This window comes from Alligator mississippiensis, chromosome 3, assembly GCF_030867095.1.
Source record: "Alligator mississippiensis isolate rAllMis1 chromosome 3, rAllMis1, whole genome shotgun sequence".
NCBI lineage: Eukaryota > Metazoa > Chordata > Crocodylia > Alligatoridae > Alligator > Alligator mississippiensis.
Window position 1 is genome coordinate 49,250,199 of NC_081826.1, and position 14,581 is coordinate 49,264,779.

The 14,581-nt window shown below is 46.5% G+C and overlaps 1 protein-coding gene across 1 annotated transcript in view; it reads left to right on the forward strand.

Moving 5' to 3' along the window:
* The first annotated feature begins 445 nt into the window (after positions 1–445).
* Positions 446–14,581, forward strand: part of CNGB3 (cyclic nucleotide gated channel subunit beta 3) — a 62,222-nt gene continuing 48,086 nt past the window's right edge. Inside the window, exons 1-4 of the mRNA XM_059723911.1 lie at positions 446–1,033; positions 2,315–2,518; positions 6,265–6,473; positions 11,659–11,709. Coding sequence (XP_059579894.1) covers positions 829–1,033; positions 2,315–2,518; positions 6,265–6,473; positions 11,659–11,709 — 669 coding nt within the window. The 5' untranslated portion in view covers positions 446–828. The remainder of the gene's footprint in view (positions 1,034–2,314; positions 2,519–6,264; positions 6,474–11,658; positions 11,710–14,581) is intronic.

The window sequence follows — 14,581 nt, forward strand, 5'->3', positions numbered from 1 at the left end:
ATGCTGGAGCTTCTAGGGACTTTAAAAAAGTCCTCAAAGTGGAAGAGACTCCCCCTTTTCTCTCTATGTCAGAGGCACATCCCCTCCCCTTCTTCTGTCCCTCACCTGCCAGGGCTGCTTTTGTTACTATCCTGGGGGCAGAGAAATCTTCAGAGTTCCTCTTGCCTGCTCCAGCCAGGGTACACTGGGGCTGGACTCACCTAGGACAGTGACAGTGGTAGTGCCTTCCCACACTTGCTCCAGCAGTATGGGTGGACCACCCCTCCTCCCCCATTACTGCTGCTGCTGTTCCCAGCAAAGCCCAGCTTCCACGCAGCCTGGCTGGAGTGGGAGGGAGCAGCTCCAAAGCTTTTCCCACTCCTGGGACAGTGGGGAAAGCAGTAGCAACTGGAGGAGGAGAGGATGTAAAGGAGGGGAGGACACATGCCTCTGTGCATGGAGTGAAAGATGGGAATTCTTACCTGCTTTGGGAACTTTAAAAAGTCTCCACAGACTCCTGCCTGCACTGGTGGGTTGTGGGATAGGAGGCTGGGAGCAGGGGTGCAGTCACCCCTGCACCTCCACTGGCTGCTCCTGTGCCGCCCTTTGCCAAATCCTGGATCCACCCCTGATTGTAACCCCACATGCTCAGTTTTTAAATACCTCTTCCTGACCCTTATTGTGGAGGCTTGCACAGGGCCAACTAGAATAGCTTTATACTGGCTAAGAACAACTGCAGGCTACTTGGCTGTGCATTTAGAACAGCCTGAGTGGCATAAATAGACATTACGATGAACTGCATCTGGCCCTTGCATTTGAATTCTCCTTGGATCATAGTAGAGACACTGAATGTTTTCTTTCATTGCTTTCCAATGCTGTTCTTCTTTTGTCTTAATTAGCACGGAGAATAAAATACATCAAGCCTGGGTAACAAATGAATATGCTGAAGCCCAGCTGCACGACATTGTCAGAAGAATGCGGACAAGGACAGCAGCCTATAAAGAAAACCTGACTGATGCATTATTGTCCTCTCCTGAGGCTAGCCCGACAGCATGTAAGTCACTTCAGTTCTCAATAGGTAGCTATTAATTTGGTGGGTTTAAGAGGAAAATCATTTTGTGGGAGTTTAAATGCTGAAAGAAAATAGCCAATCCTCAGCTGGTATAAGACAGTGCTTATCTACTCTAGGCAATGCAGTAATGTTGACAGCAGTTGAGAATATGGTGTTATCCATACTGTAATGAGCCACAGGTTTAAATAAGTCAATAGACGTAAATCTCAAGCTGTCTAGAATCATTTCAAACTACGTTCTAGACCCTCAAGTACATGTTAATATAGCAATTCAGGGGGCACATATATGATACTTATAGTGAAGTATACATATTCTATTCAGGAGTATACCAATAACACTAAGATGAGATTTTTTTTGCAAAAACAAAGTTTGAGGCAGGATGGTAATTACCCAGCCTTATTAAAGATGCCACGTATATAGCTTAAAATTCAATAAGGCAGAGCAAGGTAATGGATCCCACCTGAAATTAATTAAACATTATGATCATACTGCTCATCTTCAGAGAAAAGCTCATTTCCCCCTTCCCACTCCTCCCTCCCCCTGCTTTGCACAAGAGAAGGAAGAGTGGATAGTTTTTATATTCTCCACACTGCAGAAAATATCTATTTATCATTATAGCAGGGAGGCTGAATATATGCATGAGTACCGAAAGTATTATAAGCTGTTCCAACCAATAAAGAAATTATGGTCTTAGGGGGTTTTTAATTACTTCTTTGCTAATTAACTGAATTCCCCCCATCTGGTACTTAACAATCATTTATTTTTTAACTCTTAAAGGATCCAATTTATTACACAGATTGAGTATCTCACGAGTTCCACTGAAATCATTGAGAATGAAACTGCTTGGTGCTAGAGTGGCTGAACCAGCCCCAGAGACTTGCATCCCTTTTGTGTGCAGCAGTCATGCAAGGCTAAATTCCAAAGTGGAGCCCATTAGTACAGGCTGTCTTAGCTTGTCTCAGCTCTACACCAAGATTGCTCATGTGTACTCTGCAGGGAAATCTAGTGAGGTATCACATTTCACACTGTGACACCTAACACCAAATGTCCCATTGGTATTACCAGATGTTCCTGCTTATGTCACTGCTGATTTTTATCCTCCAATCTGGTTTATAATGTATGCTGTACTATTACAAAGTATAGCTATAATCACTGAGAAGTGTATTTAATAGGGTTTCTAATATGTTAGGGCTCTTGATCTGTCAAAACAAAGAGTATACATGCCCTTATTAAAATATTACTTTTTGTGACATACATACTTAGCTCCATCTAAAAAGAAGCCACAGCCACTTCCCCCCCCCCCACCACCACCACCAAAAGAAGAAAAAAAAGAAGAAAGAGAAGAAGGAGAAGCCAAGCTGGAGGAGGATCATTACTGTGACATGTGGTGCTATAAATTCAAGAAACTTCCTCTGAAAAAATATCTGAAGATAATAAGGCTTCCAGAAAGCATAGATGCTTACACAGGTAAATCAAATGCAGTTGTTCAAAGGAAAATGCTAAAGATATAATCAAGTTATACATTTCTTTCTTCTGTAGCACCCAGAGGCCCCAACTGAGCTGAGAGCTCTACTGTACAAAGCTATAGGGGGAGACCGTTCTGGCCCTGAACTTTCAGTCTAAGTATTTGAGGATGAGCGTGGACACAGAAACACAAAGACCTAAAATGACTTATCCAAGCCCACACAATAAGACAGAGGTAAAGCCTATTGTGTGTGTGTGTGTGTGTGTGTGTGTGTGTGTGTGTGTGTGTGTGTGTGTGTGTAAAAAAAGAGTCCAGAGCCATAAAAGCAATGTGCCTGTGCACTGGGGCTATATTACCCCTCCTTTGTTGGGGTAAAATGGAGGTGTCTGCTGAAGGCAGAAGCAGCAAGAGGCCCAGTCCTTTTCTTTCTGCAGACCCTGCCTTCCTCTCCTGCTGCTAAGGGACAAGCTGACAGACACATCATTGCAATTTGCAACATTGCAAACTAAATTATATCCAGATGTAGTTTAGTTTACAATGATGTAGTCATTTTATACCCCCAAAATTGGTGCATGTGTAATGCGTGGTGCAATTAAGCCACACAAATTACATTTTTGTCACATGTATATTGTGACAACCGTCATGTGTACAAGCACCCCAGGAGATTAGATATCAGTCAGTTGTTTTTAGAAGCAGAGGGTGCCTGTACATGAGCATGAGGGCTGCTCCAATGCACTGTAATTCCAGTGTGTCGAAGCATAGTAATTACCATGTATAAGCACCCCTGCACTTAAAAATGGCGGCAAACAAGCTTTAGTTCAAGTGCCTCTGCTGTCATTTTTAAGTACGGGGATGCTGATACATGAGATGCTGTGGCATTTCAATTAGAGCAGCTCTGCGAGCTGCTCTAATTAAAGCGGCACTCCCAACCCTCCCAAGCTACATGTAACAGTGCCCAGAGGTACCAACACTCACAGTCTGCTTTGTGCGTCTTGCTAGGTGAGAGCTAGGATACTGAAGTGCTCAGTGACGTCAGGTCTTAGGTGATTCTCTACATACCCAGAAGCATTAATTTAGGAGCTAGAGTGCAATGCCAGTAGAAGGTTGATCCCTAAGGAATTAAGCCACCTTCAAGGTTGGGCAAAAGCTGAGGGGTTCTTTGAGTATTTCATTGGAACTGAAATGTTGTATGTAAGTGTCTCAAGTGTTGTTCAAAGTGTACCTGAGTCCCTTTGTGGGCTTAAAGTCAACAGCACCTTTGTCTAAAACATCAAAACTTACCAAAGATTAAGGGATCTATGTTTATTAAATTTTCCATTGTTGTATATTAATATAAAGGAATCTATATAATGAATAGTTACTATCAGCTGAAATTATCACTGTTTTTCCTCTGGATATCCAAGGAAAGAAATTTTAATTTCATTTGCAAGAGAATTATAAAGCAAGAAGCCACAAGGTCATTTTTCTAACAGTTTTATGTAGGTAGGTGTAACAGGGATCTAGCAGGCTTCTGTTACTTTAAGAGGAGACTGCAGCAGGATGAGCTGGCTATCTTCTAGGGCTGTGAGAGGCTTTGGACCATGCTTCAGATCTAGAGAAGCTTTGGACACCAAAGCGTCCAAAGCAGCACGTCCAGATCAAAGCAGTTTGGAGCTTCCGAAACATTTCGGAGCCACTTCAGAGATCCAGCCATAGGGTACAATGGGGAATCAATGAAATATCTATAACTTTGTTGTTTTTTGTTTGATTTAGATGAAACTTTTAGGGGTGGTAGCCTCTGCTGAGAGCATGAAGCCTGCCAAGTTTCAAGAAGATAGGTGCAGGGGTTTGGGGGGGAACTGCACCTCAAGCTGCTGACAGGCAAAACTTGTGACATAGATGACTCTCTGTGTGTTAAGGCTCCGTGGGCTGAAAACTGCAGGGGTGGTGGCTGCTGCTCAGGCCATGAAGACTGCCAAGTTTCAAGAAGATAGGTGCAGGGGTTTTGGGGGAACTGCTCCTCAAGCTGCGAACAAGCAAAACTCATGACATGGGTAGCACTGTGTGTGTCAAGGTGCAGCAGGGTGAAAGCTGCAGGCATGCTAGCCCCTCCTGCGGCCATAAAGCCTGCCAGCTGTCAAAGAGATAGTTGCAGGGGCTTCTGGGTTCTGGGGCCCTGCACCTCTAGCTGTTGACAGGCAGAACTCATGACATGGGTGCTTGTGCAACTGACTGTCTCTGTCCTGGGGCAGTTGATTGTCTGTATTGATTATTTCCTTTCCTTAGTCTGTGGTTTTGTAGGTGTTAATCCTTGATCGTTAACTTGTTAAAGTTATAGATATTTCATTGATTTCCTCATTATACCCTGTGCCGGGATCTCAGAGGTGGCTCCGAAGCTTCGGAGCCACTTCGGGCAGATCGAAGCAGGAAATGGATCTGGAGATCTGGATCAGATCGCTGGCATCTGAAGCAGCTGGATCTGAAGCCAGATCGAATAGCTGCCTACTTGCACAGGCCTACTATCTTCTAGGAAAAACACAGATTTATATCCAGCTGTCAGTAGCAAGAGGCAGAGGGCAGACCTTTAGGCTGCTCAAGAGTCCAGAGCTTCAAACAGCAGTTAAGCATCAGCAAAGGAAAGCAGGCTGGCCATTAGGCCCAGAAAGAAGACCCCTGTGTGGCTGCAAAGTCACCTGACTGGAAAGGCCAGGGCTTAGGGAGTATACAATCACAGAGCCCAAGCCAGGACAGCCAGTCTGGCCCTGCAGAAGAAAAAGCTCCTTAGCAGGAAGGCTAAAGAGGAGTGTATGGCACAATGGGCCTGGGCTACAGAAAAGGGATGGAGGCCAGGAAGGCTGAGGCCCCAGTGAGGGTGTAGAGGCTGGAGGAGACCTGATATGGGACTAGGGATGAGTGCTCACTGAAATAATTAATTGGTAACACCTGAGAAGCATGGGTGTGGCTATAGGGGAGGTCAGAGGCCATGAATAGCTTATAAGGCAGCAGGTGCCCTGGGGAGCATGGATGGGCCAGGAGGGCCAATTTGATGTTAAAGACAGGATAGCGTGCAGTGGGTATGGAAAGGACTTGCTGGTAGACTATAGATAAAGGCTCATTTGGGGACCCTGGGGCAGCCTCCCTTTTCACATTCCAATTATTCCATCAAAGGCATGGCAGGAAAGGAAGGAGGGAGGATAACTTAAGAGCTGGAGCAGGGCAAGAGCTGCATGGCCACCAGGGGGCATCAGGGCTGCCCCTAGGTCCTGGTCCTTGTTACAGTAGGCAAGTAGCATGCTACTTGAAACCTGAGAAACAGGAAGGAGAAAATAGGAATGATTACTCTCATATAATTCAAGAACTACTATTTACATCTTTTTTTCATAGCCATTTACCACAAGTTCTTTTGATAGATACCTCAGGTAATTTAGAGTTTCCTATTGCCCCTCACATGTTCAAAGTACTGTACTAATATGAGAAATTCATTGTCACATCACTCCATGAACGAAGCGAAAAAAACCCTCTTTTACTGATGGTGAAATTAGTGGAGAAATTAAATGACTCACCTAAAGTCGAAAGAAATAGCTTAGTCATGTTTAGAATTTAGGATTTCTTATGTCCCAACCCAGTACTTATTCCTCCCCACCTCAGTATTGTGTAAATTTCATTGTTTTACTGCTTTTCCTAGGGGGAGGTACCCTTTATTCACAAACATAGGGAGAAGAGGCCTATAGATGCTAATTAAGTCAGTAGTTTCTGTTTTCTTTTTCAGATCAGCACTATGTAGTGTGGCTCCTGATTGTGACTATAGCCTATAACTGGAACTGTTGGTTCATTCCACTGCGCTGTATGTTCCCAGTTCAAACATCAAGCAACCTATTTTACTGGATTATCATAGATATCCTATGCGATATCTGCTACCTGTGTGACTTGCTGATATTCCAGCCCCGAAAGCAATTTGTAAAAGGTGGAGATATAATAGTAAGTAAGGCTGGGTAGCCTCATTTAGTAATTATTTTTAACTATATTCTTAAATGTGAAGTAAAAACTTGCTTACAAGCCAAATAGATAAGGACGCATGGATGTGCATTGTGAAAAACATCTATATAAATACATATATGTGCTTCTGCATTGATTTTTAGCCTTGGAAGAGGTGTGAAATACATTTTATACTGTACATGCTATAGCAGTATTGTATTTATACACACAACAATCACTGGAAAGGTAACAGCAGCATGTTACAGCGAGTGTCTAATGACTTAGGAAAGATTAGATTTTAAATACTTACACAATCAGCACAGGTGGAAAAGACCAAATAGGTGCAACTTTTCTAGGATGTTAGATGATATTTCAGTGAAGCCAAGGAAATATATTTGCAATTTACAACTCCCCTCCCTAGGCCACTCACATGGAATGGAAGCTGCAGATGAAGACACAGTCTTTTCTACTAGGAGGATGGACGTTCCATTACCCACAAGATTTCAAAATTTCAAATCTAAATGAAAATAAAGACAAGAAGATTTCAAAATTCGCTGTGAAGAAAATTACAATATATATATATCCTGGTCATTTGAAATGTTTTGTTTGGATAAGATTTAAACATTTCAGTTGTGACTTATTAAATTATAATACAAAATAAAAGATCTAACCAAAAGTAGTTTCTAAATAGAAGAACAGAAACATTTCATCTGAAAATGTCAAAAATGGGAAGTTTTAACATTGTCAGAACTTTATTTGCCGTATCTAAATGAAATCCCAGAAAAAAATCACCTTAGCGCGCACAGGCTGATACAATAGGGCAGGGGTTGTCAACCAGGGATACGCATACCGCCAGAGGTACTTAGAAAGGCTGTAGGGGGTACGCGTGGGCTGGTAAGGATGGAGCGCACCCAGAGACATGGCAAGGACGTCTCCCCCAGTACCTTTCCATACCTTGCTACTTACCTGGGAGAGGGGCACACCAGGCACTGCTGGCCCCACACGGCACACTGCGACACTTCCCCGCCCCCACCTCAACTCACTCTCTGTGCCCACTCCTAGGACCAGGGCCAGGGGAGGCGAGGAGAGCAGTGTCCCTCTGCAGGCTGTACATACACTGCCCAGCCATGGGGAAGGGGAGCAGGGCTCATACGTAGTGGCCGCCACCAACCTGCACCACCACTGCTGCTGCTGCTGCACCCCACACTGCTTTCCTGCAGCCGGTCACACGTGCAGCTCCACGGGCTGCTCATGCTCACCTCCCATCAGCAGTCCGTGGAGCCACACATGCAACTGGCCATGGGAAAGTGGTACAGGGAACTGGTCGCACGGGGTGGTGGCAGCCACCGCATGTGAGCCCCACCCCAACCAGTCTGGTTGCCCAGCTGGCGTGTATGTGGCCTACAGAGGGGCACTGCTGCCCTTGCTCCCCGGCCCTGCTCCTGGGAGCAAGCACAGAGAGACACTCACCCCCCTCCATTCATGATCTGTCCCCGCCCAGCCCCTTCCCTTCACACACACTTACCTGCTGGGGTGTGTGTGCATGTGTGTGTGCATGTGCGTGTCTGGGTCTGCATCTGTGTGTGTGTGTGTGTGTGCCTCTCTGTGTCTTTGTGTCTTTGTGTGTGGGTGCCTGTCCCCTGCCCACCTGGCTGCAGCAGGCACATGGCATCACATGGCTCTTGAGGCAGTGGGGTGCAGAGTCCAGGATGCAGAAGCAGCTGCCTCCACCCTGTGCACAGATCTGGGGGGCACATGCCCCCCGGACCTCCACCGGGGTGTGCGCAGCAGCAGGAACTGCTCCCACCCCATGCCTCCCAGACAGACTGCTCTCGTGCCTCCGCATTCCGCCCTGGCTGCGCAGCGCCTACCCCTGCCCCAGCCCCTGCCCCTGCCCCAGCCCCACTCCCACTCTTCCCTCACCACAGAGACCTTGATCTGATCTCCCCACACTACTTAAAACCAAGAAAAAAATATTAAGGGGTACATGAGTTGCAACTTTGAGGCAGACATGGTACACTTGTTAAAAAAGGTAAAAAAACCCTGTAATAGGGGTATGTCAATGTTTTTCATTAGCTGTAGTTTCTACTAGCTTAATAGAATTGCCCTTAGTTTCTATATGACAGACTTCAAAATATATAGGGTGCAAATCAATGAAAGCTTTGACTGTGTTTTAACTTGACATACATTTTTACATGGCCAGACTCTGTAAGAGAATTCAATATAATTTATGTCCTATTTTCTAACATTAAAAGGCAGCAAATCTCAAAATTTCAGAAGTTGGAGCAAGTGGTGAAAAGAAGGAAGCTGATAGAGACATCCTAGCTATTGAAAGGAAGCACCTAAGGGCCAGCAGAGAGGGCACTGGTATTAGTAGTCGAAGCCCATCTAGAGTTGCATGGGCAGAGACCTTTAGAAAAGACTGGGCTATAGCCTTTTATTTGGGGGAAGCTGAAGAATTTACTTAAGGGATGGAACATTGCAGCTACATGACATGTAACCTCAGTTCAGCTAAATTCAAAGCAAGGTAATGATGCAGATTAGCTTTTGGATGCTTAAACTACCCATTTGATTGACTGTGGTTCCAGTTGCACTATGTTACCTCCTCCTATGTCATTTCAGCCTGAGAGAATTTTCAGGATAACTGCGCAAAATTGCCTGATCCCATCACCCCAGACTGCTTTCTGACACCACTAGAATTTAGTAGGCCAGACTCCCTGCCAGCTCTAAGTGAGCAGAATACAGAGCCTAAAGTGGGGGAAACTGGCAGACAGGGAAGGCTTGCAGTGATACATGAGTGCTACCACCTTCTGTCCAACAGATGGACTCACAAGTGGTTAGCACAGCCCAAGGATGTCAGGTGCTAGGCATGGCCAAAACAACCTGGGAGATGCAAGCTCTGAGAAACTTGCAATGGCAAAACTCCTGTGGAGACAGATACTAGCAAAACTTAATGCTGTCAAGAAAGCCACTTGTCATGAAAACACTGCTTTCTTTTTCTTAGAGCAGTGGTGTGTGTGCAAATTCCCTCTCCTGGCTAACATTCTGTAGCTTGTGCCTTTTCATGCTGGCAGGGGTGATTCTGATTCAGTATCTCTGAAAATGAATTGAACACAAGCAAATTTGGTATGGTAATTCCACTGCTTTCAGAACCATGATTATTTGTCATGCTCTATCTTTCTAGAACTTTTAAAACCTATTGATATTGTTACCTCTGGTTTTCCTGCACATGTTTATAAACTCAATTTTGGCCTATCACTTGCAAGTAGATATGGGACCCAGCTATGTATTTCAGATGAAAATACAGGCCTTCCCCACTCCTCCTTCAGAAGGATACAGTTTATGTCTAAAGAGTGTTGTGCTGTGTTGAGGCATACCTCACCCCTTCAGCACCTGTTAGCTGAGAGGTAGAGCATCTTAGCACACAGTGCTGCACAATTGTAGCTATGCCACTTGTTTTGAGAGCTAGTGTGCAGAGAATGGGTGCAATAGTCTCAGAATGTCACTGCCTTGTACCATATAGTCTCATGGACCTTGGTTGGCTTTTTCTCTCTGCCATGATTACTTTATTTAAACTAATGTTATAATAATGAAATGTGATTAACATGCAAACTATTAGAGAAGAGATAACTTCAGTCTAATACCACATTGCACAACAGCAAGAACATTTAAAATTAGGACCAATTTTTCTACCAGCCTTTGTTCAGTGTTTGTATGCACCATTCTATTTACTTACATGCTGCTGGCTACTATTTAAAACAGGGGAGGGCAAAGTCCAGTCAACGGGCTAGCAGTGGACTCCATTTCTCAGCAGCCTCTGCCCACTTGGCTGGGGCCAGTTTCCTAGGCGACCCAGGCCACATCTGTACTGTGATAGCACAAGGCTGGGGTTGCCATGGAGACCAGCCCCAGTCACTCTGACAGGGCATACAGCAGGGCAGGGCCCCTAGGGGGCTGCTCCAGAGCTGCTGGGTTCTTGTGGCGAGGGCAGCTTGGTCTGGGGCCATGGCAGAGTTGCGATCTGCAGCCTGCACACTCCAGGTAGGGGCACGCAGGTAGTAGATCAAGGCTCTGCTCCGGCTCAGGACCAGGACCAGGCTGTCACTGCTGCAAGGAGCCAGAGCAGAGCTGCATGTGTGCCCCTGCCTGGAGCATGCAGGCTGCAGATCACAGCTCTGCCCTGGTCCTAGGCCAAGCTGCCCCCACTGCAAGATCCCAGCGGCTCCGGAGCAGGCCGCTGCACACCCTGCTAGTGTGGCTGGTGGTGGTCTCCATGGCAACCACAGCCTTGCACTATCACAGTGCAAGTGTAGCTAGGGTCTCCATGGAGACTAGCCCCAGCCATGAGGCAGGGGCTGCTGGGAAATGGAGTCCGGCTGCCGGCCAGATCTGCCATTTTGCCCACCCCTGATTTAAAACCTTACTTTAAGATCTTACATAGAGCTACATAAACAAAATTAGTACACTTACTAACTGTAGTGTACAATCAAGTATTTTTCCATGCCAACTCATTCAGTTACTGGCATCTTTTCTTAAATTCTGCTACACTTGAGTTTTGTGAATAAAATTAAAAATTGTAGCATAAGGAAAATTGCTTTCTTATTTCATTATGAAATGTTTGCAGGATTCATGAATTTAAAGTTAAACGGAACCATTCTGATTATCTTGATCTGACCTCCCATGTTTGAGATAAACTAGTGAAGTGCTACTAATAAATAATAGAATATAGGTTTCCTTAGTATGGAAAAATCCCTAGGTTTTTAAAGCTATTTAAAAATACCTCTCATACAAATATAGTAAGTATAATAATAGGCACATTCCTTTAGATGCTTCTGATTAGCTTTTCCTAATAAAGTATAAGCACCAGTTCCCATAGAGAGCAAATTGAAAATAAATGGTTAATCATTATTAATGAATGCAATGTTGATTGTTAAAATGCTAATTATTGCACATTTATTTAGGTTTCAATGGCCTAATCTTGTACAGAGTCATCAGTATAACTCCACTCACGTGTTTTGGAGTGAGCAGTCCGATTGCGCAGTTAAAGCCTGATCCTGAATTGAAGTCAATAGGAGTTTTGCCACTGACTTGAATGGATGTAGGGTCAAACATTAGGCTTTAGATTAGCAGATGACATTCCTTTTAACATTTCTTAACTAAGATTTCCCCCCTTCCATTATCATTTCAGGCAGACAAGATAGAAATGAAAGAATTCTACCAAAAATCTTTGAAATTTAGGGTGAGTAGATCATTTGCTATTTTACCCTTGTTTCAGTGCTTTAAGTGAAAGGTTTCATTCACTTGAGGATTACTAAGGGGTCACTGACTGTATGGCATTTTAGCTTCTCATCCAATAAATCTAATGCTTTTGTCTTCCTAAATAATTTGTCTTTGTTAAAGAAATACTACCTTTAGATGCATCATTCCCATTTTCTATGATGAGAGGTAGCTTCTTGTATTCATTAGAAACCAAAAATGTACCACAGAAGACATTTGTTAAACAAAGAAAGAAGCACGGTGCCCAGCCTAAAATCAGATACTAATGTTTATTAAGAAACTCTCATATGTACCTTGTGATGAAAATGTGTGATAATGAACATTTAGTGGATACTGTTATGGTTCCATGAGAGTAAATCTAAAGCTTTTGTTCACATTTAAAGCCCAGTGCCTTAGGTCAGGGGTTTTCAACCTTTTTTTAACAAGTATATGTGATAGCTGGCCTGTGACAAGTGTATCCCTTCTCTCTCAAAGTTCCAGCTCAGGTACCCCTTTATATTTTGTTCTTGTTTATATAGGATGGGGGGTGCAAATCAAGGCCCCTGTGGTGACAGAGGGAGTGGGGCTGGGGTTGGGGCTGGAGCTGCACAGCTGGGGCAGAGCATGGGACAGCCACAAGCAGCTCATCCGGGGGATGCAGGGAGGGGGTGGTGGCTCTCACTGGTGCACGCACCCCGGGAGGGCATGGGGGCATGTGCTCCTGGATCTGCATGCGAGGCAAGGGAGGGCTGGCCCAGGGGTGGGGGAGGGAGTGGGGCTGGGGCAGAGGCTGCCCACCTGGAGCGGGGCAGGGGACTGAGCCATGCAAGGGGCAGCTCCCACAGCTATGCGCACCCCCAGGAGGGCACAGAGGCATGTACCACAGATCTGAGCAGGGGAGGGTGGACTGCCACTGCTGGCCGGGGCCACTGCCAGGCTGTTCCCAGCAGGGGCTGGGCCATGTTGTGCTTGGAGCAGGCGGTGGCAGTGATGGGAGGGGCCTTTGTGGGGGCTACAGTGAATCCTGGAGTGACTGCAGCCCAGGTTAGCCCCCTCCCAGTGCCACCACTGCCCACCCCAAGTGCAACCCAGCCCAGGCCCTGCTGGGAAAAGTCTATCACCACTCCAGCCCCAGCTGACAGAGGCACCCCATCCTGCCCCATGCAGACTCCCGGGTACAGACCCCTATGCCCTCCCAGGGTGCATGCAGTGGTGGGAGCCACCACCCCCTGTTCCCTGGATGAGCCACAGCTCTGTCCTGCACTCTGCCATTGCATGCACTCCTGGGCTGCACAGAGGGTGTGTGCTTACAGATCTGCACACAGGGAGAGGCAGGCTGCAGCTGTGGGCTGGGGCCAGTGCCCAGCTGTTTCCAGTGGGGGCTGAGCCAGGCTGCACTGGGGGATGGGTGATGGTTGCACTGGGAGGGGGTTATCAGGGAGGCTATGGTGAATTTTGGGGTTGCTGCAGCCCCTCCCATAGCCCCTTCCCAGCACTGCCGCCACCTGCCCAGAGCTCAGCCCAGACCAGCCACCACCAGGAATAGCCTGGCGTAGCTCTGGCCGAGGCCCGCAGCGGCTTCTCGCCCTGCCCTGCGCAGATCCGGGAGCACACACCCACAAAGCCCTCCCAGCTCAGTCTGACACCCCATCCTGGCTGGTCATCCCCTGCCCCTGCTCCAGCCCCACTCCTTCCCTGACCGCTGCGGCCTTGATCTGCCCCCTTCTTCAGCCCCTTCCCTCACAACATACTTATCAGCTGGATCTGCCACCTGCATGCTGTGCAGCAGCTGTGCACACGCATATGGCATGTATCGATCACATTAGGTCTGCATACCCCCTAGGACCTTTTTAAGTACCCCTAGGGGTATGTGTACCCCTTGATGACAACCACTGCCTTAGGTAAATCAAGGATGCATTTGATTAGGACAGTTACTGCACTTGATTTTGAAATGTAATTTTCCCAGCCAGAGTACAGAGACACTGTAATATCTGAAGGCCTCAGTCATGGGTATGTGCATCTCAGGACCTTCCAATATGATCTAGCACACCACTTTTGCAAATGCTTTCTTTTGTACTTGCTTCTATTCAAGTACACAAGTAATGATTTTGGTGGCATTGCTTGCATCCTTCAAGTTATTATAATTGTGATTAGTTGCGCGATTAAAAAAACAGTCACAATTAATCACAATTTTAATTGCACAGCTAAAAACTCAAAATTATGCCCAGAAAAACTCAAAATTATGCAAAATTATGCAGGTACTTTGAATAGTTGGGGTGGGGATAGGGTTTGTGTGTCAAGGGAAATTTGTGAATGTGTGAGGGTAGAGTTTGGAGCCTGGAGAGGGATGCAGGTCCCCACATGCCCCTGCAGGATGTGAGGTAGTATGGGTCAGGAGTGAAGGGCAGCAGCAGGGAAGGAGAGGGCTGTGGTTTGGGAGTGAGGGGAAGGGCATGGGCATATCACTGCCCCCCCACAATCATATTACACCCCCCACCACAGGTGCCCTCTTTTTTTAAAACTGGAATTGTGGTAACTCGGTGGCATATACAGCAGCACCCAGCAGGTAAATCTGTGAAGGGGAAGGGACTGTGGCTTCCTGCACTGTGTGCACCCCTGGGAGAGGCAAGGGGGGCAGGTACCCCCCAGTTTTGTGCATGGGGCAGAGATGGGCTGCCCACTGAAGGCTGGGGCTCTGCACCCTGCTACCTTTGCCCTGGGAGCTAAGTGCTGGCTGTGCTGCATGGGCTCTGCCCACCTGGTGACAGGAGGCACAACACGGCATAGCACAGCACCCAGGGCAAAAGCAGCAAGGTGCAGAGACCCAGCCTGCAGCAGGCAGCCTGCTTCTGCCC